Source organism: Scomber scombrus, chromosome 4 (assembly GCF_963691925.1).
Source record: "Scomber scombrus chromosome 4, fScoSco1.1, whole genome shotgun sequence".
NCBI lineage: Eukaryota > Metazoa > Chordata > Actinopteri > Scombriformes > Scombridae > Scomber > Scomber scombrus.
Genome location: NC_084973.1, coordinates 7,520,798 through 7,547,541, shown reverse-complemented (window position 1 = coordinate 7,547,541; position 26,744 = coordinate 7,520,798). Strand labels below are relative to the sequence as shown.

Below are 26,744 nucleotides of genomic sequence, written 5' to 3'. Positions count from 1 at the left end.
GTACAGATGTTTCCTCCCTGACACAGAGGGAGGCAGATGAAGAGCAAAAGAGAGAAGATAGAGAAAGACTGAGGGAGGAAAGAGGGAGAGTGGGAGAGAGCTCTCCGCTCTGTGATGTGCACTGATGTAGCTCCAGCTCTAGGTCAAACGCTGCCGGTGTTTTGTGTTCATCTTCGTCTCGTCTCTCCAGTGCTCCTCTAAATTATTCACAGCCTGAAGATGTGCAATGTGGCTGCCTCCTCCCTTTCTCTCTCCTCCTTCACTCTGCATTGCTCTCTGTTTTTTTCTGTCTCTGTTTCTCATGCCTTCCATACTCCATCGTCATGTGATGGCTTGTTTCAGAGGCAACAAATAGAACTTCCTCCTTGCAAGCTGGTTAATCCCCGCACCCCACATCCACTCATCTAACATCAACCACCCACCTTTCATCACTGACTCCATCTCTCGCACTCCTCCTTTCATCCCTTCTCGTCCCTCGCTCGCCTCCCCTGGCTGCCAGACTAGAGCCAGCCGCTTCTTTTTCTAATGGGGAGGCAGCCAGCTGTTAGCAACAACTGCTCAGTAGCTCCTGCTCTCCGCCTGCATCTCTCTACCTCTCTCAGTCATTTCATAGCATCCATGATGAAGCGCAGGGTTGACAGCACGTTTCTCCCCTCTGTTTCTTTTTTTCCCCTCTCTTCTAAACTCGATAATAATTTCCAGTGACTTTGTGCTTATTTTATCTATCTGAACTCAGAGATAAACTCCCAAGTGCACACTAAATCCTCAGGCCAGTCGATGATACTGATTAAAGATGTGCCCGTCAGTCATTTCACCTTAACAGACTGCCCATGGTGTGAAGATGGAGGGAGTTGCTAGAAACCAAGGACATAGTGGGGTTAGTGTTTGGTAATATGACCAAATTCGACCATCAGAGATTCTACCGTTTTTACTGAGGTATCTATCGATTCAGCCAAACACACACTTGGTACCTTTTTGTCAGACACTGTGGTCTTAAAAACAGAGAGTGTCCGCCTAAGAAAAAAAGTGTTTTAGCAAATGCCCAAAAACAACATGAGTCTATGTTCAAGTGACAAAGCTTTCTAGCGGCATTAAGAGTTATGACTCTTGTCTACTGGGAGCAAAGGAGGAAACAGTGTGACGTTGTTATAGAGCAATAAAACGTCATACCCAAATACGGTAGACAGCAGTCTGTATCCCACTTCCTGCCAACAATAAGCATAGCGTGTGTCATTCTGGAGGGCATGGACCAACATATTTGGTGCTTTATTGGAGGACTTGTAGTATAACCACCTGCTTTTGTAACAGATTATTATTGTCGTGTTAACTAGGAAGATGTAAGTACTAAATCCTGTTTGGACAGCAGGGGTGAGAGGATCAGGTGTGCCCCTTGTGGCCACCTGGAGAGAGAACAGAGCAGAGAGAGGAGTTGAATCCAGTTCCAGCCGTTGCCACAGGACACTCATTTGTAATTCTGTCCCCTGCCTACAATAACGTTTGATCATTGCATAGGGGGGTGGGCAGGAGGTACAGGGAGGGGGAAGGGAACTGAAGCTTTCTCTCTCTCTTCAATCCCCTTCCCCAAAACCCCCACCCGCCCTCTCGCAATTGCTGTCACCCAGTATGAATGCCCCCTCTGGCCCAATGACAAGTCTAGCGTGAAACGCTTGGCTGCCCCCTTAAATTAGCAGTAGAGCCCCCCGGCGGCACATGCTTCTCATGACCAGCACACAGTGGGCCGCCGCCAGATTCTTTTCATTATGGCTGTGGCCTGCCATCCCCCTGACTCTACCTCCTTCTGCCTCTCCTCCATCCCCACCTCCCTCTCCTCCTCGTTCCCCCTGTGTGTCGGCCAGAGCTCAGTAAACAGCATCTGTAGTGCTCATCACATTACTGTCGTAGGGAAGAGAAGGAAGGAGGTAGCCAAGGTCTCTGTGGGTGTTGCCGTCATTTCTGTGTATCTAAGTGTTTTTATGTGTGCATACAGTATGTGATTTTGTGTGATTGTGTATAGTATGTATATGCATGCATATGCGCTGTGTGTACATGTGTCTGTGTGTTGGCTTGACAGGATTAGTGAGAGAGAGAGAGCTAGTAGTAGCAGCACAGAGAGTGAGAAAGAGCGAGAGAGGAGGGGAGTAGCAGTACAGAGCGATGCCTGGAGGCTCAATCTGTTCCTCACTGAGCTACATCAGTGTTGGAGACGGCGGCTCGGGCCGCGGGGAAGCCTCCACTCGCTCCATCAAACTGTCAGGCAGCCAGCGGAGCTGCACAGGGAGACTCTCAGCTGCCCCCAGGGCCAGTTCAAGTCAACATCCCATTTCCTTGCCTCCTCGCCTAATTTCTCCTACGCCCTGACTTAAATTTCCAATGCCCAGTGTCTGCTGCTGCAGCTCAGCAGCACCGGGCCTGGGGCCATGTCAAAACACTGGGAGGTGCTGAGGGTTGTGTGTGTGTGTATGTGAGTGTGCTTTCTCCTCTGAAGGCGAGCTATCGAGCTAGCTACAGTCACACGGTCAGCAGAGACAAGAAGAAGCCGAAGGGAGCTTTATGAAAGACGAGGTGCGAGAAAAACATAAATCAGAGGGTTTTTTCTCTCATTCTCTCTTACCAACGTCCCCCATTTTTCTTCCACAACTATATTCATAACACAGTTGTGTATTCCCTGTCCTTTCTAGTTCCTGGCAGTTTTCTTCTTTCTCTCTGAGCTGAATAAATGCTCCCTGTTCCCTCATACATCTGCCATTACTGTCTGTTTTTCCCTCGCCAAACTACTCCAAGGATCACACCAGCAGCCCAGCCGGCTCTGTCACCCCCCCAGTGAGTGCTGAAAGCAAAGGTTGAGGGATTTCTTGTTGGAAATGACAAGGCGGTCCTTTAATTTAGTGAAGAAGGGGGACAGCTCTTCAAGTTTACCCCCACCACTTTTACCATCAATCTTTCCATACACCCCCCCAACCCTCCCACCGTCCCCATCTTCTTCCTCGACCTCACCACATACTTTGCATGGAAGTGAAGCAGAGCGCTGCCAGGTCTCAGCGCTGTTTACATGGACTCTGGGTAATGTTAAAGTCTGCTTAGTTTGGCCCCAGGTCAGGACTATATCTTTCCTCACCCCGGCTTGATTTACATGACCCCCGCTGACTCTTCCCTTAAGTGTGTCCGCTCCGAAACCAGAGGCCTTTGTGTGTCTGGCTAATGCAAAGAGCATTTCTGTGAGCTTGTCTTCCTCAGTCTTCCTTGCCTCTCGTTCTCTCTGTTCACTGTCAGGGGGTCTCAGTGAAAAGGAGATTTTACTGAAGCCGTCTCTCTGTTTGCACAGCCAACTCCGAAGTCCCCAGCTCAAATATGGTTTTACGTGAGAGCCCGTCTAGGCCTCTCTCCTGGTCGATATAATTTTTTACCCTGGCAGAGCTTTTTCTCTCAATCTCATTCCCTCTGGAGCCTACATCTTCACTGGGATCAATACTTTCCTAATCCAGAGCTCCTAGGCTGACCCAGGGTAATCAGCTGACTTCCCATGCTGCCTGCTGGTGAGGTCGGGGGTCAAATGGCTGTATAGATTTGATCCTGTGATCAAATCACATTGCTAGGTAGCACTTTCAGACACAGCTAGTAGGGTCAAGAGCAATCACTCGATTTTTTTTTCTCGTTTAAGTCGAGACATTTAAATGCATGTGAGCTATGTAAACCTTACTATTAATAGAGCAATTCCCCAGAGGTTTTAAAGGTTTTTGCTTCAGTGCACGGTACGCATGCATTTGTATGTTTTATCTGAAGCACCCAGAGAGATTTATTTCTTTATATGACTATCTTGATGTCATTCCAGCCCACTCACATGCTTTCAAGCACACATACACACACCACCTCCTCAACTTTGCAATGACTCATGGATTTTCTCGGTTTGCTTGAAGGAGAGCGAGAACATAAGAGCATGCAACAAAACATCCTGTCGATGAATTATGAAAGCCGAGTTGAAGTAAGGCTTCAACCTCCATCGCAAGGCCAAAGAGACTTTCAGATACCCTGCTGCTGTCTGAGGCCCTGCAGGAGGTCTCCCCAGCGGACCTCAGGCTCCGATTCCACACACCCCATCAGAGTGGCCATGGCGCTGTCGTCCCCACACCTCATCCCAGCAGCCACAGGAGGGAAATTGCAGGAGGAAATTGGTGTTGTTCCACCAGTATCAGACACTGCTTTGGTCCTCGACTATCTAAATGGACCATTACCCCCTCTGTGTGCTCTCACTCTAGGAGATCTAGGTTTGTCAGTACTCTCTCCCTTACAATCAGGGGTATGTCAGTGTACGTCCCTGGACAGATGTCTTCTAAATTGAAGCCATTTCTCCTGTCAGTATGAAGATGTTTAAATTTTTACATTGTTGGCTGGTCACCTCATTCACTTGGTGGAGGGATCAAGTGGAGCAGCTACTGTCTCACTGTTCAATCAGAGTTGTTATGGCCCTACTGTTTTTTTTTAGTTTTTTTTCATTGTCGACCTTTTTAATTTAAGATCCCTGGCACAAGATAGAAAATGTAGGTGCAGCAGAACAGAGCACAGATGGAGACGTGGAGGTTGTTGTATGCTTTCTCTTTGAATCATATGCTTCCCAGAATGTGCAGTTGAATTCCTTAGATTACATAACATAATGTGGTGGAAGCGCTCCTCACACTGACTTTATAAATAAACTAAACAACAACACGATAAACTAAAATATGATAAAATGATAAACAAACAATGAAGCTTTCTTCACAAATACTCATATGCGTATGCTCTCTTTTGTTCACTTCTATTCATTTTATTTATTTCTTTATTTAATTTTGAGAAGGAACTGACAGTGACACTTACATGCCAGCAGCTCTGGCAGCTCCTGTTTTGCGTATTTTATTTATTTATTTTAGATTTCTTGCAGCGAGTACAGGGTTGCGATCAGTATTCAGGCAGACAGTCGCTGATGCCGTGCCAGCGTTTGCGTAGCCGGGGCGAGTTCCTCCTCTGTTCCTCTCTCTATCTCTGAGGCGGAATTCATGGCAGACTGTCCTCCGAGTGTGACAAGTGGAACTGTGTGATTAATTTGGCCAGTCGTTTTAATGTGCTCCGGGATGCGCAACGCTTATTGTCTTCCCCTTGCACGTCTATCGGAATCTGCCAGAGAGAATGTCCAGGAGAATCGAGACATCCATCCCTCCCTTTCTCTTTTTTTTTTTGTTTTGTTTTTCCCCCTCTCTTGCTCTTCCCTCCACAGCCCTGCCTCATTTCAGGGCTGAGCTACAGGGTTGTCATGAGGGCCAGCCCAGGTCGAGGCCTGGCTCCAGCCAGGGCCGCTGGCGGAATAAATCTCCTGTCTCTGAAGTGTTGAAAGCTGTGTAAATGTCAAACGCATCCGTCTGATGTGCTGGCTGAGGGGAGGGAGAGTTGGAGAGTAGGTGGGAGGCAGGGAGGGAGGATTGTGGATGAGCCATCCGCTGAAGCCGGTCCCCTGTTACCCTTCATAGCTGGCGGTTGCCAGGTGCAGATGTTGCTGCTTGCTCCCTGCCTCTGAAGAGCCAGCCAGTTTTTTTTTTTTTTTGGTTTGTGAACATCTATGAGAGACACAATCCACTGGGGGCTTGGCTCCTGTCAGACAGCTTAGTGAGCAGCATATCTCTCCGATTTTAACAATGTCCCCTCTGACCACCAGACGTGCTGTTCAGGGAGGTTTCTGTTTGGGGTTGTGGTTTTGCATTTTCACCATTTGGTTTTCTTGTATAGCCTTGCTGAATGTCTTTTTCCCCCAGTGTACATATTCAGAGAAGCAGAGGGTGCTAAATGACGTGGTGCTCTTCCCACACACTCAGAAACTTGAGCTAAACTTATACATTTATACGTTCATTTTATTCTTTTCTTTAAATCGGCCAATTGTAATAGCTCAACGGGGCAATCGCATACAGCACTGACAAAAACTGCCCTAACGCCACTTCCATCCATCCATCCCTTCATCTCTATAGCATCCCCCCTGCCTGTTCTGACTGTTGTTTTGTTCCCCCTTTCTACCTGCCTCTCTGTCCCCCGCTGCGCTGTGTCTCTCTCTGTCTCCGTCTGAGCCGTAGCTAGTATTCCTCTTTACGCTCTGCTGCAGTGCATGCCTCTTGTAAAAGGATAAGCACCATGCTGTGCTCTTTTGATATTATTTTTCCTCCTCGCCAGATTCAGCCTTGTGAGGCCTCATCTCTTGTGTCATGGCTACTGCTGCAACAACAAGGCCAAGCATGTACCCAGGGAATACACCAAGCCAGTTGTTCATCTCCATCACCTAGGGTTTAAACTCGTCCCCAGTAATAGAGAGGAACTCAGATCCGCTGTGAGATGGAAGTCATCCTCTCAGCTGCATGCTAAGAATACATTTACACCAGTTTCCTGGGGCTGAGGCGAAGTTGGAGATTGGATCAATTTTCCTTTTTTTTTCTTTTCTTTTTTTTGTAATTCAAAGATGGATAAAGATGGAGAGGAACATTTTTTGATGTGATTCTTTTCAGATCAAATGGCAGAGTGGCGAGGGAACAAATGGGTGGTGATTATGGTTGTGATGTGCCCCTAACAAGCAGTATAGAAATGGCTGATAATCAATTTGTCCAGAATCCATAGTCTGAATGGGGAATTGATTGACAAGAAGTGTAAGCCACTTTCTCTTTTTAATGCCCTGTTCTATGTAATGAAGGTCTTTTGACAAGCAATAGCCCTGAAATTATAGTTTGTAAACATTACTCCAGAGAAAAGAGGACATGTTGCATAGAAATGTGTCCAATATTTATAATTCATGTCGTAAAGTAAAGTACATGTCGGTGCATGTTTATACAATTTATTTTATTATCCTTAAGGAGGTCCTTAACAGTTAAGAGCAATCTTCCTTTAATTTAGAACAGCTAATCATAATTGTTTAATACATATGAAACTTAAGAAAACGTATATTTTTGTATAGCATGTCAAATATTTTCACACTTTCAAACGGGTACATTACAGTTGTTGGGCCATTGCCTTTCTCTCAAGTACATTTTTCTTTTTTTCTTTTTCTCTTTGGTTGCTGCTCACTGGGAGGCTCTGGAATCATAAACAACAGTCACTTCAGCAAGAAGAAAGCTTCACATTGAATGCATAATTTTTCTATATTTATCCTCCAACAGGTGTATGTTCTTGTTTTATGTGTGGTGCTTTGGTAGAACAATAGGAGCTGAGGCATTTCTTGGAGTTACTATTGTGACGATAGAGATGCAAACAACAGTAAACCCTCCTAAAGCGACAATGTTTTTCACTTAAAGGAGCGAGGACTCCTAGTATATCCCTTGTCTTTGCAGAGTAGGATGAATCACGGGGCATTGGAAGCCCCCCCCCCCCCCCCCCCCTTCCACTCTCCTCTCCTGAGAGATCTTGGCCACTGAGCCCTTGCACTGATTACTCTCGTTACTTAATTATACATTTGGACCCACCGCACTCGCAACAAAGGGCCGCTGTGCCTCCATTGACCCAGCTCCCTCCTCATTGTGCCCAGCTCTGAAAGGGAGTCAAACTAAATAAAGAGGGTCCACTTAAATATGTTGCCACAGGGACTTAATTGACAGATTGAAGACAGTTTTTCACTGGGGGTCCTCTCCCTCTCTATGTGGCTCTTCGCTTGAATTGCCCTGCTCCTCATGCATCCTGCTGTGAGGTCCAGTGGGACTGGCCTGCAGCTCGACCACTCTTGTTTCCACAACCTCACTCTCTATTGTCCCAGAGGAGAGAGTTACTGGCCGAGAGCGTTTAGTGACAAATAAATGTGAGAAACGGAAGCAAGGAACACGTGGGGTTTAAGTTATGTCGAGGAATGTGTTTAAGTTTGCCAGAAAGATTAAAGTTACAGGATTTATATCAATTGCATTCAAATTTACCGTGTTAAGCAGGGTTACGAACTTGACTTTAACACTTTTTTTAAATGATTTTGATAAAAAGGGAGTTTTGCCTGTGAATAAGCCAAGACTGAAAGGGTTTGTCCCTCAGTATCTGCAGTATCCTCACCACCTGTTTTTCAGTTACAAGGTCTGATGTTTTTCAATTTATCTTGTTTTTTCATCTTCTGTTTTTATGGCTAACCCTGTTCTCAAGATATTTGAGCCCGAGCACTGTATTTTTTATAGTGCAGTGACTTTTCCCCATGAAGTAAAATTCTGAAATAGTTAGAAAACCATTTCACTTCTCGACTGAATAGTAGGCGATTTGGCCTTTGGCAGTGCGAGACAAGGCATATTTCGGAGTACAACCTCTCTTGCTATTTAGTTCCTTTATCCCTGTCGAAGCCTGACATACAAATTAAAGACTGGTTTGTCACAAGGCGAATTTGAAATACCACACTTAATAGGCACTGTGTTTGAGTATTCAAAAAGCCTCAGCTCTCTGTGTCCTTGAGATACTATCGTCCAATTTGAAAGCACACTTAAAAGGCTAAATGACAAGCAGCGGCTGAATGCAAAGTCATTGAACAGGCAATTTATAAAAGAACCCACTGTGTAGCGGTATTCAGATTTTTTTTTTTCTTTTGCAAATTTACAGCATTGAATTTGTGACAGGAACACCAGAATAGTGTCCTGTGCTGCTATGTTGCTTTAGAAACTTGAAAACCTCTCTTAGACTACCTCACTCTCCTTTCCCTCTTCATCCTCCGCCGTTTGCACTGAAAGCTGTCAGTGAATGAGAGGTTCCATACAAAAATAACATCTGCACTGATTATGAGCTACTGGGGGGGAGCCAAATGAATAATTCCTTATATTTTCTGTGTCTGTCTCTTTTCTGTTACAGTGTGACAGCGAGAGTGATATTGACGACAAGGTAAGACTTTGCTTTTCCTTTGTTTATTCACCCACCACATGAAGGTGCTGAGAGTTGTGAATAACAAATGTGAGCTCTCAACTAAAGGAGGGAGACAGTCATAGTGTGTAGCGGGGGAAAAAGACGAGGGGTAATAGACACTCCACCGGTCTCGCCACTGTGATCATTTGCATTTTATAGAGCAAGAAAGTGACAAGGAATATGCGATACAGGAGGGGGTCTGTTTTTCAGTGTTAGTTTTCTGTTTTGCTTGGCATCTATTATTTTTGGAGCATTTTATGCCTGAATATGTCTTAAATATGCCTTCTAGCCTAGATCATAGCATATGCTACATACCGTGAGCTTTAGTGAGTGTGTACTTTATTTCATCAAATGGCACGTATCACCTCTATCTGCTTGTATCCCTGGTACAATCCCAGTCTGCGCCTTGTATGTAATCACTGTGGTTTAGCATTTGAAAGTTATTGCTAGTTAAGTTTCTGTCACGGGGAATATCATGCTTTCAGCAATATAATTTGAATTTTGAAGAGCATAGTTCATTTAAGAAAGTGAAGTTGAATTTCTTCGCAACGTCTCTTTCCTTCAAACAAAACCATTTTTCCATTTTTGCGTGGGTAAAAAGTCAGATTCGCTGAACACTCAAGAGAATGTTTTTGTATTGTATTAAAGATGCATTAATTATGTACATCTATTATTTAACAGCAGCTTATTTCAGGTACTTATATGTAATCATTCATTGCAAACACCTTCAATGGATAAAACAATGATTACACGCAGTTAGCTTAAGCTAGCATTATAAGCACCTTTGTGTGCTCAAACAAAAATCCAATTATTTTAGCAGTGATGTCACCGAATGTTAACAATTTGACAATGTGACAGATGTAGTCTATCAGTTTCACTCCTGTGTATTTGTTTTTCGCAATCTTGGAGGTGGTTGGCTGATGGCAGCCACCTGGTTACAAGATGAAACGCCTTTGGGGAACCTCACGCATCCTAATTCCTCTACAGTTTAGCAATTACTCCCTGGTAAATGAATGAGATAGCATGCCTAATCTCCTGTAAGCTTAGCTCCCAGTTCTGTGGAAATGTCTGCAGCTCTCCCTATAAATAATACATTGATAGCAGGCCCAATTTGCATTAACTGTAGCCTGGCAAGTCAATAGGCTTTTATCTCTTCATTGAAGCGAGAAAGAACCGAGGGCGCCTGCTAGTTGACACGACAGAGAGACGTTGCAGGCCTGTCAGTCTCCATACGGCTCCCTGGCATCACTGTGGGGGGTAGAGAAGGAAGTAAAGTAGGAGGGAAGCTTTCAGTATTTCCTTCCCAGTGTTTTGTTTTCCTTCCTGGTCTATCAGTTATTTGAGACTTGTTACAGTTTCATATGGTGTCAAAAATGTTGACATTTAATTTATAAAAGTTTGATACTACGATGCTAAACAACTCTGCTAAAAGAAGACGAAGAAAAAGAACAAGCAACGCTCAGGCAGTTTTTTAGAAACTCAGCGGTGTTGCTATGTTGTTAGGTATGTTTTAGCCTCTGCCTGTTCAGTAAAACAGCTCCATATTTGGCTTTTGGCGCCAGTTATATTAGTCAGTTTAGGTGGACTGGGATGCAGTTCAAGACATGGTGGAGTATTAGACACTGCTGCCAAGTTTTCAGCTGTCTGATTGTTGAATTTTGTATCAGTTATTATACAGTCCACTGTCAAGAGCCAGACTGCAGCTTTGCCTGTTCAGGCCTTTCTTTTCACATCCACTTGTCATCAATATGTCATGAAGTGGAATTTTAGCTTGGGAAACACAATTGAGAACATATTCCAGGTTCATAAAACTTAATACTGAATGCAATCTATGAAAAATGCTCAAGTCATGTTACTAATGTTCCATTTTTAAGGTTGGACTGGAAACAAAATTCGGCCCTGGCAATTTTCGTCTAGACCCTGGCCCTATTTTTTCCCCAACACATGCACTAATGAGTTACATAAAGCAGTATCAGGCTATTAATAGCATATCAGCTAAGCAACAGATATCAATTTGACTCCCTAACAACAGGTGTACTTAGCCAAGAAATAACCTAGAGGAAAAGTCGACACCCCAAGAGGCATGCTTAGTACTTTATTTGTTTGATAATTGATATGGGGAGCTCAACTCTCAACGCACTTATGCTACAATCTATAACTTGACATAATCACATATCATGGAAGAAGTCTATGACAAAATGCAATGCCAAAACACATCGGACAAAATCTTTCCTATGATGATCAGGCAATGTGAAGGCTATTTATAGTCAATCATCCAACATTGTGTCACAAGTGATCTGATGCAATTCACACATTAGGCTTAACAGTCTGGATTTCATGCTACCGACGCTATTTAAACATGCATTCACTGCAGTTGTCAGGCTGTGACAAGTAGACACATGCATAGATAGACCTCAAAGGGGGCTTGATCACCTGCCCATTTTGCCTCCAAGAGAGAAAGTGTCCTTTTTCTGGGGTATTTTATTTCATAAAAAAATTAATTCCTGTTTATCCTGCTACATCCAACATGACAATAATGTACTTAGTACCTCATCTGGTTGCTGGATGGGCGAATCTATAGTGGTATATGTTATTGTTAATGGTTTACTGCAAGTTAAAGTGACTGTAGTTGGTGGAACTCAGTAGCATGGAACTAATGTTTTCATAGCAAATCCCATGCAAAGCAGGTATGGATACTGTCACGTTGCATGTTTCTCCAAGTTGTTAAAGTTAGTTATAAAGTTTTTAAAAATGCAGCTACATTTACATGAAAAGTTGAATGTTAACTATTCTATCTTTACAATACATAAAACTATGATTATAAATCCCAAACGACCGGCAGTTTTTAACATGACGGTTGTATCTACATGTAAGGCTTGAGCCATGTAACAACTTTGAATCTCACTCTTAGATACTTAACTTGATTTTCCATGTCTACTTCACGCTTGGGTCTCAGTTCTTAGTTTTCATTCTCAGTTCTAAAGTTTCCTCCTTTTTTAATGTGGTAAACTCAGACCAGCCATTGACAGGACACATTTTCGCAATATGTGTTACTTGCATGGAGTAAGTATATAAAATGCTAATGCTAATGTTAGCACTGCATCAGCAAGCAACATATGAGAGAATGACAGCATTGAAACAGTGAGGACTTATGCACATGCATGGGCAGTGAGTTTAAAATCAGAGTAGAGGTTAAAAAAAAACCTCTTTAAAACAACACTGCATCATAAAAGGCAAGACCAAAACAGGCAATATATGTACAATATCCCTGTTCAAAACTTTGTAGCTGCACAAGATCATTACACAGACCAGTCAGGCAACAAAGTAACCCATTACCAAGTCTGCTTCACAATGTGAACACGCTTTTTGACAGTTTATTATCCAAACAAGAACAGAGGCCAAAGGTAAATATTAATATTTTCCATTGTTGTAATGATGGTACTGATCCAGGTCCAGGAGACAAAGAAAAGTTTTCATGTGTAGCCAACAGGAAATGAAAGACAGCATAATAGAAAAATACACAGTTGATGTACATGTATAACCAAGAGTGAAAGAACAAAAGAGCATCTGGATACAGGCTAAAGCAGCCCATAGCAAATTTCTGAGGAAAAGAGAAGACTGGGGAAAAAAACTCTTTTGACAGGCCATCACCGCAAGTAAAAAAAAAAAAGAAAAAGAGATGGTGTAAAAATTGGGTTCCATGAGGAGAAAGACAAACACTGTCATTTGTAATTGCCCGCACTCAGGATAACTCGACAGCGATAGTTTTCTGCAACGTTTTGCTGAAACAGGTGCCAGCTCCTCCCGTATCTTTCCAATGAAAACAAAGGCTCCTTTCACATCAGATTACCAGCCACCTGAACACCCACATTGTCAGGATTTCACAGATTAACTTAATTAGAATATTGCTTCCAGGTGTGCCCCAAGGGTGCAATCAGTTATACTGTATTTGAATAAAACTGACGAGTTGCTGCTACAGCAAAGTCAGTTTGCTGCACCTTTGCGAAGCTCGCCTGTGTCAAAGCGATGCTCGAGATAGCATGCAGCGATGTGTTTCCAGAATGTGTCAGACATGAATTCTTCAGAGATTGCCAGGTCACCTCCAGTTCACCATGAGGCTGCTGTGAGGGGGGGGGATCTTTATGTAGATCAGCCCAGCCTGGAAGCAACAAGCAATCAGAATCTGGTTATTGTGTTCTCATCACTGGCACTTCTTCTTTGGAGTTCTGTCGTCTGACATCTGAGATTACATGATGTTTGACAATGCAAAGTATTGAGTGTACGATTAGGAAAAATAGCAGTGATGATCTTGAATGGCTGAGTTCATGCCTGCCCCCTGGGGGGAAACCCACATAATTAAGGATTCCTTATGGAGAAGAATCTTTTCTTTGTCTTTAATGTTATTAAAGCAACACTTGGTGTATTTGCACATAGTCATGCTAAATTAAATTGCTCATGAAGGAACTGACCACATGTTGGGCAGACTGGTTTGCAATAGAAGTTCTGTGTGTACTTAGGTCTGTTTAAGGCCACGCTGTGGAATTGGGAACATTATTTATTCTTTATTCTTGATCCAAATACTTTGAGCTAGTTAATGTCCCTGTGTGACTGTCAGTTGATTAAAATGTACTGCAACGTTTCAAAACACGTGTTAGCTGTTTAATGCTTCATACAAAAAAGTAGTTAAATGAAAGGCTTGTGCTTGTGTAATAGAGACAAATGTAATAAGAAGATGTCACATGTACAATATTTGATACATAAAAGTTATATAGTTTGTTTATATTTTGGTTATGTGAATTTCAATAGTTCATAGTTCCTTTTTTTTTGTTTGATACTGTTTATTGCTGTAACATTTTAACAAGCAAATCCAGTCAATTTATTTTAGGCTTTTAAGTTCAGCAACATGAACTGTTTTGAACTTGCAATGCTGTCACATTTCAGTCAGTCTCATAACACTGTGCATTATGGACCGTGTCTTTTCAACTAGTATAAATGTTAGTAATTCATTTTCTCCCCTCCTGATACCTGTAATCCATCAACCAGACAATCTTGTCAACCTCTGACACATCTGAGATACTCCAAGTCAAGATGGTCATTTTCTATCGTTGGAGAGGCAGAGAAAGAAATAGAGTGAGATTCATCCCTTCTCAGTTTGTTCATGCACTCTCCTGAAGTGTCATCCTATTTCCATTAGACCCCACTTTGCCATCCTCGCTGGCTCCTCCAATTTCCTCTGTATTCTTTCTTCTGTGCAAATAATACAGCGGCGTGTCTGCCTGTCTTCAAAGCGTTAGCATGAGCTACTTATATTCTCTGCAGGCCTTAACACAGCAGCCCCGTGTCAGGTGCGTTACCGCCGCTAAAGCCACATCACCATAGCCACAGCGGAGGACACCCAGGTCGGCTAATTCTATTTGGTCCTATTTGCCGAGCAGTCACTCAGCAGAAAGTGTATCTGTCTCTGAGGGAGTCTCCAAGGACCATTACCACATCCTGTCTATGAGCTCTTTTATGGCTCGGGTGTACTCATCTGCCAGGGCAGCGCACATGCTCTGATTGACACATTAATTCCTCCTCTACCCCCTTATCTTCCTGCTGTGTGCAGAATGAATGCCATATCATCGCGTCGGAGCGTCTCTACCGGCTTATCAGTAATGGCTCGTCAGCTAGTGGTATCCTCCCAGCTGATGTATTGGCGGGGTACGCCCTCTGAGGCTAGCGGTGCACCGAAAAACAAGCACGCTGTGGGGATTTAAACATATCCGTTAACACCACCGCTACCCTCACATCTCTATTTTATCTTTAAATCCTTCCTTCTATAGTATGTCCTCTTTTTAATTTAATACTTCCTCTGTTTGTGCATCTCTGTCATTACCGGCGTTGTCAGTTTTTTACTGCTCTCCCTCTGTCGCCATCTTAGAGAAGGAAAAAGGTAATAGTAATATTTATTCATGTACGTGTGTGTCCCCCTCCCCACATACCCAACCCCCACTGTTTTGCAAGCCCAAGACTGGTCTCTGAGAGTCATCATATTCAATAACAAACAGGCCACCCACCAGGCCGCTGACAACCTTAACGTTTTTATATGGATGGGAAAAATGGACCGGCTTAATGTTTCGACACAAGTGATCATCCGTCCTCATCTCTTTAATGAAATTAGATTAAGTGCACCTGGGAAAGAGCTGAGAAAGCAGAATGCCTCGCCACCTCCTTTAATCTAAAACCAATTTGCCAGTAATATTCCTTTCCCCCCAGCTTGGGATTCACCGGCCCTGATTCAAAATGGAGGAGGAACGAGACGAGACCAGAGCTGACTGGTTGCATTCAGCTCCCCACAGGCACTGTGAAATTAGAACTGACACCGGCAACACAGGCCTTAATATGGAGATGTCATTTTTCTCCTCTTGCTTTTGTCTTCCCCCCCCCATCCTCCTCCCTCTGTCTTTCTTCTTTTCTTCTCTTACTCAGTTCCTTCCTTTATTCACTATGGTTTTCACTTTCTGAAAGCCTGGAAGTAAAACAAAACAGAAATGGGTAAAAAAACAATAAGACACATAGTTCAACTTGAAAGATTAACCATTCCCCTGATAATGACTGTTTCCTCTCTAATGAATGACGCTTAATGGTCAAGGTTAAGGTTAGAGCTATGCCGATAATCAACTTTTCGCAAGAAAATAACAATGAGCTTTGTAGATTAGCCAGAAATAAACATGTTATGTTTCCCTCAGGTGGTCTCATGATGTTACTCACATTTAGTTGTTACATTGAACCTGGAAACATTTATGTCTTTAATTTATATGGGGCTGTTTGCAACATGCTCTCATTTCTGGTCAGCTTCAAATCATGTGTGCTCTGCAGGCTTGTGTGTGTGTGTGTGTGTGTGTGTGTGTGTGTTTGCGTGTGTGTGTGTGTTTTTTTTTTTCTTTTCTCGGTTGTCAGGCAGTACATCTGTTGTGCATTTAGCGCACAAGTATGCAGTGATCTGGGAGCAAATTTGGATATGTCTCTGCAGTGAAAAGGGATGCTCTCACTCTTAGCTGTATATGCACACAATGGTGCGATGTGTGTGTGGTTGTGTGCACGCTTGGAGGGAAGTGAGTATAAGGGCACGCTCGGCAGTGAAACCCAGCCCCAGTGCATGTTGGGAAGGAGAGACGTGATGACAGAGAAAGACTTGGAGCTTCTGCAGGGCCAGCCAGCAGACACAGCCAACTGACATCAGCAAAGACGGCTTGTCACTAGCAATGCATGTCATACAGCGACACAGGGACAGTCAACATGGCCATGGCGTCATTGATGTGGCACCCAATAGCCTGGTCCAGATTCTTTCTTAAAGGTTAGTGCTGATGTTGGCATCTCAGATGAAAATAGAAGGGTTGTGGCAAGAAAAAACCATGCCAGCCACTCAGCACGGGAGGGGTGTGTGAAAACTTGACGTGGCATCTAGACTGTAATCTTCTTTCACTTACTGTCTCCTCTCAGTGGAGCTGTTTGTGTTGGCAGAGAGCATTAATAGAACAAATAGTCGTCCCTTTGTGCTGTTAAAATCATAACACACACACCCTACCCTTCTATCTGTGAAACGCCAGTGCTCTGCTAACTCTTTGAGAAAATCCTGTCACCACTCACCCATGTTCAACAGCTTGTGATCATTGTTATTGAGGGAGTTATTGCTGCCTCGATGAACACCAGGTTTCGGTATGTGTTTTTCCTCCACCTCGACCAGATCCATTTTTAGAGGTGGTTTTTCCTCATATACTGTTTTTCCCACCTGAAAGCCCTGGTTCTGTAATAGGTGAGGTCTCTACAATGGCCAGGAGAAACGCTCAATTGCACAATTTTCTGCTAGAGATCTCGTCAGCTCAATGATACGGTGACACAGAAAGCATGGCATGCCATATCAAACAAGACAAGTTGTGAAATAGTGCACCAGCTGTGATGCTATATTACATCTAACTGGTTCTATATGTACAGTAAGTGTATAGCATTGGTAGTACTGTGCAAAAAAGGCTGCACAAGTACACCGCATTATTTTCAGACAATAATTTACTAAACAATCAATTCATCCAACTGAAACTACACATCTCCTTTCTTTAACTCTACAATAACCAATACTTTTAATATTAGTATTAAATCAAAAGACTGTAATGTTAAGAGGGTCACAGGTTTTAGTAGTTGCATACCATTATCTACTATTCAAACATATTATCAAACTGTCAAATCTGCTCAATGTAACTAACCTGCAGTCACTTAATGTATTATATGTTTTGAATGATGCAATCTTTCAGCAGTTCATACACATGCATTTAATAGGATGTAAAGCATAAAACGTAGCTCGGGGAGTAATCTCAATGCAGTTGTGTGACACAGAGTTTAACAGGCAGCTAAACTGACTAATGCAGTGCTCAGTGTGTGTCCACTGTGCTCCAAAGCGGCATGGCACCGCATTCATTGTTTTTCAAGTGGCCTATGTTTGAATAACAATCCAAGCACTATATACATTTTTCCACATGAGTAATAAAAGTAAAATTGACTCCATATTGGGTGCAGATGTTTTGTGGAAAGGGAGGGGGGAAAAGACACAAATGTTTTTGTGCACGTGGATGTAAGATTTGAGTGTTTCTGATCGTGCATAAACATAATGCCTAAGTGGGTTTTTATTCAATAAACATGGTCGCACTGTAATTACTTACACATTTCTTCTGGCTGGAAATGCAAGACAGACTTTGTGTGCGTTTAGAGCTGGCGCAGCAAGACTCATGTCTGTCCCAGCCTTGGCTTGTCTGCACAAGACTTCCTAATGCAAGAAGACTTGTTTTTCCTCCACAACAAATGGCATATGCAATCAGGGATAAATATAGAATTCCCTGTTGTTATTAAGAATCAGTGCCATTGTGGATAATGTTTCCCTGAAGAAGCATTGCTTCCTCTTTGGCCAAGAATACATCGGTAAATGGAGTTTAGGTCCACTGTGGCTGTGAAAAGAATGTTTTTGAGAGCCTCAATTCCCTTCTCAGACAAAGGGGCCAGTCAGCAAAGTAGTGCACTAGTCATATTTTTTGAAGAAATTTTATAAGGAAAATCAACACACATTAATCATGGAGTCATAGGCCATTGTTATTTCTTGAGGCTCTGTATTTTGTCTCCATTTACCAAATATTTTCTACTGAAGCCAGAGCCACGACCTCGCGTCTTTATGGAAAGAGTCATCTGCAGCCCTCATAATGGTGATGATGGACAATAAAGGAAGCAAGCACTGAGTCTGAGCCTCTCTCCCACCCACTGAGAGAAACATACTCCATCTTTCTTTTACTAACCACTTGAGCATCTCAAAGTCAATCTAAACACTCAGATGCCTGTGGATGGGCTGGCGACTGCCAGACCTCAAGCCCCGAAGGCCCTCGCGTCACTTGGGCTCTGGAGAGAACTTTCCGTGGGCGAACGTGTATGTGATGTGGAAAGCCGAGAACCCGGGAGAGCACGCTGAGATCAGGCCCAAACACACACAGGGGCCAGCTGCCTTCAATTAAGCCAGAAACCCCAGCCACTGCAGTCCCTTATGCACAAAACCAGCTTGCTTTGATCTGCACCAGCCAGGGGAAAAGGTACAGGGCTTGAAAGATTACAGGAAAAAAATAATTATTGTATCAAAGGGTGCTCCATAAAAGTTAACTGGGGGATTTTTGGGCTCAGGGGGCAGCGGGAAGCAGGTATTAATGATGGCTGTCACTCAGTGTTCATTTGCCAATTATTTTTTCTTCGCTGTTTCAGAGAGCTTTAATTAGTGGACACACCTGGCCTCTCTCAGAACTTAACTGTGAAGCTCTCCCTGCCACTTTAGTCTTTATGGGCACTGAAGATCAATTCTGATTCATGCAGGGCACATTGGCACAACTGACGCCGATATGGTTGTCAATTTGGGCTTGACACACAGAAGAGGCATAGCAGCTCTTGGATATGTATGAGGTTCGGAGCCACAGACAGACACCAGCATTAAAACTGTCCCCCTGCCAAGCACCACAGACGCAGGCGGCATGGGCATCCATTAAATTAATTTGACTTCATTAGTGCAGACCTGTTAGGCCTGGGGTGCCCACAGAGATGCCAGGGGGTGGGAGGTAGGGGGGATGGCGGTTGAGTGGCATCAGCCGCTGTGCACTGAGGAGAGCGAACACATGGCACTGACAGGCGGAATATGGCCCCAGTTCTTACGCTGGGACGGCTGCCAAACAAAGGCAACATGCGTCACTGGCTTTAGGGAAGCTCAATCAACACCCGGTCGGAGCATTAACGCCATGCGCGCCACGGCACATCAGCAAGGAGGCCTCAGGTCGCCGGGCAGCCTGCAAGTCATGCGTGTGCACACAGTGAATGTGGCAGCGTGATATGATACAGACACACTGCCAACGGGTTGACCCACTGCCATCACCTTTGTGTCTGCCACCAGAAACACTCCTGTTGTAAGGTTACACAGCTCACATTTTATCACTTTTGCTAGCGACTTACAGCAATAATGTATCTCTGTATATGTTTCAATTAGTAATATTAGTCGTTGTCACTTTTGGCACGTTACGTGATGGTTTGAATTAGGTGTCAGATTCAGTGGCTCGGCTTTCTTTTTGTTCTTTCTTTTTAGCCGTCTACTTTTAGCTGACATGAACTCCATCCTTTACTTACAGCGGCTTAACAACATTTCTAACAGGCAGCCTCCTTGTCCCGAGCCTGCGTCTATAACCTCTAGGCAACCGCTGCCAGCTTCTGGAGTTGACCTGAGCTCTGCTGGGAGTGGTGCACCTGATAAATACAGAAGTGTGGAAATAAATAAATAATAGGGGGCATTAAGTCCAGATAGGACTGGAAGGTAGCCTGAGGGTGGTAAGTGTTCTGTCTGACAGCAGCGAGCACTTTGATCAGAGGGCCCCGTCTGAAGATCGCTTCCACATCTGCACAGGGGGAACGAGCTGTAAACTGCCAAGAAGCATTTTAATGACAGTTGGATTATAAAATGAAAGAGGGCTCCAGATGGCAGGCAGTGCAGTGGCTGGGGGGAGGCTGTTTAAACTGCTTTTTTATTGATAAAATATGGGGTGAAAAATTGCGCAGGGCTTATTAGGCGTCCCGCTGTGATGTTGCTCAGCTGGCCAAGCTGTTCACCGTGGCCCCCGTCCAAACATGCCTCCATAAATTTTTAGCAGTACCCTTAAATCTGTAAGATCCCTGCTTGTTAAGTTCACCCAGTCTCCCCCAAACCCCCCACACCGTATTTGTCCTTTGAAAGACTTGCTTGTGTCTTTTTTTTTTTAACCGGCTGGATGAAAGCGATGTTAGTAGCTCAACACAGAGTGAGAAGGTTTCAGAGGGGGGGTTCCCGCATGGCATGCTCATTACTGTCTGCCTAGAACCAGAGTTTAGCCCTTAAACCACTTAATTCCTGCATGATTTCATTAACTTTACTCTCTTAGTGATAAAATGAGACCGAGCTTATTAACACAAGACTCTGTGGTTGTGTTTTCTGCCTACATCCACAGGGTGCTGTTCATGGCAGAAATAGTCATCTGGGCATTGACACTTAACTGGCTGCAATAGTGGCCAGAAGGGAAAAACAGTTGGAATAGCAAGTTAAAGCCCAAATTGCATGAAAAGTATCAGGATATAATAAGAGAAGTCCTTTTAAGACTTTCAGGCTTTATAAATGCACATGTTGGATAGAAGTCACGATGATTCATTATGGGCAGTAAGTAACAATAATTACATTTTAATGTGATCTGAATTGATGTTGGTTAAGTCGTATTGTCACCTTTTGAATAAGTGTCTCGCAGTTAATATTACCTTACAAGATTGGTCTTATGCACATCTTTGAGCTAAAGCTCAAATTGAATTTGCTTGAGATGTGAATGGGCCTGATTCAAAAGCTGAGAAAAATTCATGGTCTCAATAAAAGGGATCAGTGAAAGCCATCTCGACTCCATCAAAATCCATACATGTCACACGTTGGCTTTGCACTCTGCAGAGTGGGCTCGTTTCAGCTGAGATATGTTGTTAGCCATGCTCTCACTGCTAATTTAAAATCCATTTAAGCTGATAGGGGGGTTGACTAAAACGCTGTCGTGATGGCCTTGCAAAATATGGGCGCTGTATTTTTTTCTACCTTCAGAAAACAGGCAGCCCCAATTTATATTCCATAACTACCACTTCCAGGCCAACCCGCCGTGCCCCAATTCCACCCTCGCGTCTACCCACAGCATCAAAGACAATTACTGTCGATATCACATCAAATTACAACTGTTGGTTTGCTTGTTTGTCTCATTATGTGACTTGAAAACTGCCATCTCCCACCCAGGGAAGGTCCCCTCCCATCTGCTCTCCTCCCTTTGCCCCCCCTTATGAGCTGACACACGCACACACACTTTCACATTCCCTTCCAACACAGAGAAGAAAAGGGACAGGCAGCCGACAGCCTAATGGACTAATTTGTAATTGCGAATGAGAAAAAAGCCGAGTTGTTGGACGTGTTATAATTTGACAGAGAGTGGCAGCTCTGAGCCGGACCATGACGCCTCAACCGCAAATCTCTCGCTCCCTCCTCCTTCCTCTCCCTCTCCTTCGAAATGCTTTCTTTCTTCCCCTCCGTGGAGAATAGTCAGAATGGAAGGTGATGGGAGAGATGCTTTCGGCACATTCTGCTGCTCAAAGCTCCTCGCTCTGTCATATTCCTTTTCTTTCCTTTCCACCCAACGCTCCTCACATCCCTACCTCCCCTCCCTCTCTACCTTCACATGGATCCCATAGGATAGAATACGGAAAGTATCTCAGAGCATTCAAATGCGTTTGAAGTGCAGGACAGATGGGGGGCTCGAGGGACTGTAAAAAATGAATCGAGGCTAGTAATAGGAGAGATGTTTTGAATCCTCTCCCCCATAAGTTATTTATCAGGGGCCCTTAGTGGTGGAGAAAGACTTCAGAGTGCTCCCTTAATGTAGCATCTGATGACTAGTAGGGGGGCTGTTCCAGGAAGTACTGCTGTAAAACAGGAGGGGAACATTAGCAGGGAAGTCTCTTAGGGCCCATGCAAAGGAGAGGAACAACACACAGGGCGTATCTTTCCCAGCATGCAACACAGGACAGAGAAGAGAGGTGTACAACAAAATGTCCCGGAGCCCCCCTCCCCGCCAGTGATATCACACAACATACAGAGGGAGACATTGTGTACTACAATTCCCACCAGGTTAGCCGCATTTGAGTAGATGAGCTACTTCAAATACTTTGGAAAATAAATAACAGGAAGCAGAACCAAATGGGCGGCTGGTTACTACAGCTAACAGTCATTTAGCAATTCATTTCAGCACATATGAGACACACTTATTATTAATTAATATTTAAATGTAATTGTTTATCATTATTACTCCCTGGTTTGTTCACAGCATTGCCTTTTCTTTTACTATAAATGTTTATTAAAACATTTTTGCCAGTTGTAGGAGTATCCTGAGCAGTAAGCCTGTTAGCTCAGCAGATAATTTAAAGAGGCTAACTGCCTGTGCAGCAAAGTGATTTATCTGCTAAGAGACACACACATCACCCTTGACCTTCTCTGGAGGAGAGACTAGACAAAATGTTATTCTTAATGCTACTGCCTGGATCAGTGTTGATAGATTAAATCTGCTGACAGACAGTATTTCATGCAATGTTGATGCAATATTACAATAGCAAATCAATAAAAGTTGAAACTGAAGTTTAGCATTTCCGAGAAATCAAGTATGCTAATGTGCGTTGTTACTATTCCAGAAACATCAAAGAACAGCAACAACTAAGAGTGCAAACACTAATAGGATTTGCTCTCAGTTCTTGAATGTCACCCAATATTGTATTGTTCTTTGACATGCCGTCACCAGACTGCAGTGATACATGTAGTCTCACCACCTTGAAACACTGTACATGCGCTATTATTATGGCAGTAATGGGCCAAGTCAAACAGGGAAGTCTCTGATCACAGGAGACTAATGGCCTCTGAACTGATCACTGAGGCTAATAAAGACCAGCTAACGACATAGCCGCTTCGTTTGTGCTAATTGCTCTCCCTGGACCTCCGCCGTGGCCCGTGTCTCCCGAGCATCTGTCACCAGGCATATTCCCCAACACAGCTCAGACCCTGGCCTCAGCCTCAAAGCTGGGCACAACGCCAGAAACAATTGTCCTCTGGTGTCCTTTTACTACAGTGAGGTGTAGAAAAAACATTGTTTAGGTAGATTGTTTGTTTAGCCAGATTTACATCTTGGTAAAACTAGACATGTCCATGCGTGGGTGTAGAGCTCAAGCCTGAGTAGTCTAAATATAATTCAACAACATTACTGCACTTCCCATGCATAATCATTATTGGAGTCAATATTGACTTTATTGATTATATGACATGTAATTAGTTTCAAAACCCACACACATAAAAACCGGGCGGATGCATGAGCTCCACGTGCACAGATGTGGTCCCACGAGCACAGGGCTGTGACGAGCATAAGCTCAACCTTCTGTACGCTCTCGCAGCTGCTCAAAAGTCAAGTTGACTTTTGAGACTTTGGAGGCGGGGATGGAATAGACAGTCCATTCCTTTGATTGGTCACTTACGCCTTTTGTCACGGGACCGGCCGTACACTCACAGCAGAAATATGAAGTTTTGCAGCTCGCTGATACTATTTTGTTCACTCGTATCACGTACACAGGCCTTGTTTTTATGTGCACAGGTTTTTAAACTAATTAAATGCCATATTATAGCCTCTAGAACCCTTGCGCTCTTTTATGATTTCATACATAGGTATATGCACTCAGCTTCAACATAGCCAAATCAATATGACTGCCAATAAAAACATACAAGCGTTACTTTGCTTACTTACTAAAGTGAAAATATGGAGATGCAAAGTAGAATACCAATAGAGAAGTTTAATCTTTAAGCAAATATGTGATCCTTTTCTTGATAATTTGCTGTAAGTAGTTGTAAGTGCAAATAGCTAACACTTTACTCACTCTTTGGGCACATACGTTTCTTTACTGTCATGCCAGTAATGCTGATTTGACAAAGAGAGAGACAGTGACAATGGTAAGTGAAAGGCTGCTGCACCCAGGTGCTACAATTTGCACAGGTATCAGGGCTGTGGAGCAGGTGTGAATGATTGACATGTTGTGGTCCAGTTTAATCTAAAATGGTGCCATTGTTCTGTTTCTGTTCATTAGGCGAGTTTAGAAACATTTAGCGCATTTTGAAAGCCAGCCACGCAAATCACACTTTCCAGCTGCCAGTTTTTTCAGAATTTTCTGGACAAACCAAGCATAAAACTGCCTTTCAGAAGAAGACACTGCAGCTGCAACTATTCAATATACAGCATGTCCATTGGTTACATCTTTTAAAACAAGAACAATGATATGCTTTGTGTGTTATGTAAACCTTTGGGATAAATAGGCATCTAGCAAGTAAACATGCTGAATAGAGTACAGGCATTTTATCATGAAACTTTTAGATTGCATTATTCCTTTGAATTCTGGTCAGAAGAATAATATGGGCAACACATGTAGTGAAGGTCTTCTTTTCAAGTAAACACTCACCCTCTTTAATTTTGAAGCTCTCATCAGTTTTGATAAAGTTGCTTTTTAAAGTGATACATTTTCACAGAGGGGAAAAAAAACCCTTTCAACTCACCTGTAGGATCCATTGCATCCAACCAACTGAATTCAAGTTGAACAGAGCCACTGTTCTCCATTGATAAGCACAGTACAAGCCAGTACACCAACCATCTGCACTGTTTGACACTCCAAAAGATAAATTTTGGGTGTATCATCAACATAGTGCTCATATATGTAAACAATATATTCCAGCGCACTCTTTTGTAAATGACACAAGCTTGTTTCTGGGCAGCTTCAACATACACTATGACTCTTGATGCTAAACAAACCAGCCAATTGCCTAATCAAATTCTTGTAAATCAAATTATATTACGTGCAGTACATCCAGCTACATTTTTATATGGCGGCAGGGTAGGACACCTATATTTTTTCATGGTGCAGGCTTGTGATGCAGTTACATTCTGAACCAGTGGCCATTTTGAAGCACTGACGCATGGTGCAGCATTACAATGGGCAGCAATTTGCATATCATTTCATGTTGGGGATATTAGATTAATGGCTTGTGACTGGTGTGATGAATACTAATTTAGCCTTAAATCATGTCACCGTTCAGACATAAACAGCCTGCCCAACAGGCAACAGAGCAGCTGAGCAGCCAGACATTTTATAAGGTCAGCTAACTACCCTAGCCAGGCTTTTCCTGTTCCTCATTCGTTCTAGCGGGTTATGGCACTTGTTGTAAATGTTTGCTATTCCAGGGTTTGTTAGTGTCACTGTTGAGGGTATATAGGCCCACTACAGGGGTTAATGCCGTCTCCATTTACCTTAGTAGACAATAAAATCTGCTGATAGAGTCAGGTCAGCAGCAATGGCAAAACTGGATCTGACGTAAATGTTGGTGCCCCAACCCCTCCCTCCAAATGGTCCCAGTTAGACTCGCAGCATGCTGCTCTCTGGTGCAAGAAGCTTTTGTGGCAGCGAAGTGTAATGCGTAATGTTAATGTCGTGTGAAAAGGCTACAGAGATAGGTAGGAGTCAGAGACTGTTTTGTCTCAATCCAATAGGTTGTGTAGTAGAACATCATGGAGGATGTGACCTCAAAACAAAGGAATCAAAGACCAAAGCAGTACTACTGATTGTCCATGAGTTTTCTTACACCTGGTGGTCACTTGAAAGTATGATGCCTGACTGTAGAACTACTAACAGTCATTCAGCATATAGAAATTAGATTCATTATGTTTTATTTTGGACTTTAAAATATTCTTTGGATGCTGAACTGTTTTCACTGCAGTGCTTTCAGTTGGACGATGTGGAAATTCAATATTAAATAAAAGGCATATTCTGGCGATATACGACAGTACAACCCTGTTTTCCATAAACATTTTGTTGGTGTTCCCAGTGTGTCTGTTGGTGCCATTTTCAACACTGATACACAACATTAATAGACTGTTTGATATCAGAACCACTGTGCATTAAACTGTTGGGGGTAAAAACAGAAAAGCAGCCCTGTTCAAAGCCAGGCAACTGAAGGTACAGCAGCTTATCAGTACAGCATCATTAACAAGACCAGGTCAACAACTTGTTTATGGCTGGATCATGTATGAAAGTCTAGAGGGCTTTTCATTTGTACTTCGCCTGGTTACCATTAGACATGCACATCGCAGCATTTTTAAGATATTTGTTTTTATGTTATGTTATGTTATGTTTTGAATACAGTAATTATCTGGTTATATTCGTTTGGTGCATTCTGAGATACTTAACCCCAGCAATCTTCGATCCGTTTTACTTGACCAATGGTGTAACTTCATCACTCAATTAATGACATGCATTTGTGGTTATAGGGCTGGCTCTGCTGTTGTGTTCCAAAAAATGACTCAATAATTGTAGGAAAAGATATTGAATCAGGCTTAGTTTTATTGGTTGTTCCTAATGAGCACTTAGATCAGTGAATATTCACATTGGTAGAAAATAAGAAAAAGAATTGGAAGAAAGCCATTATAAGCTAGTATAAGAGGCTGCCTTTAAACTACAACCATACTGAATTGGTTCACATTGTATAGCAAATGTTTAGCAATCATATCCATTTTGCATTAACTTCTAAATGTTACACAAAAGAAATGCGTATTGGTCTTTGGAGGTTTTTTTGTCACATACAGAAGTATGTGTGTATGTGTGTGTTTTTGTGTGGGTTCCTGTGTGTGTGTGTCACTTCGTTCATTCTCCTGAGAGTAGATGGCTATCCAGAGGTATGGAGGGAGGAGGTGGGAGGGTGTCCAGAGGGA

General features: G+C 43.2%; 1 protein-coding gene across 11 annotated transcripts in view; it reads left to right on the top strand.

Annotated features, from left to right (window-relative positions):
• fbrsl1 (fibrosin-like 1) overlaps positions 1 to 26,744 on the top strand; it is a 283,201-nt gene that overhangs the window by 182,076 nt on the left and 74,381 nt on the right. For 9 of the 11 annotated variants that reach the window (XM_062418360.1, XM_062418353.1, XM_062418352.1 and 6 more), the window contains one exon: positions 8,809 to 8,838. The exons of the other annotated variants lie outside the window; for them this stretch is intronic. In XM_062418360.1, the coding sequence (XP_062274344.1) occupies positions 8,809 to 8,838 (30 nt within the window). The remainder of the gene's footprint in view (positions 1 to 8,808; positions 8,839 to 26,744) is intronic. 11 annotated transcript variants of the gene reach the window in all.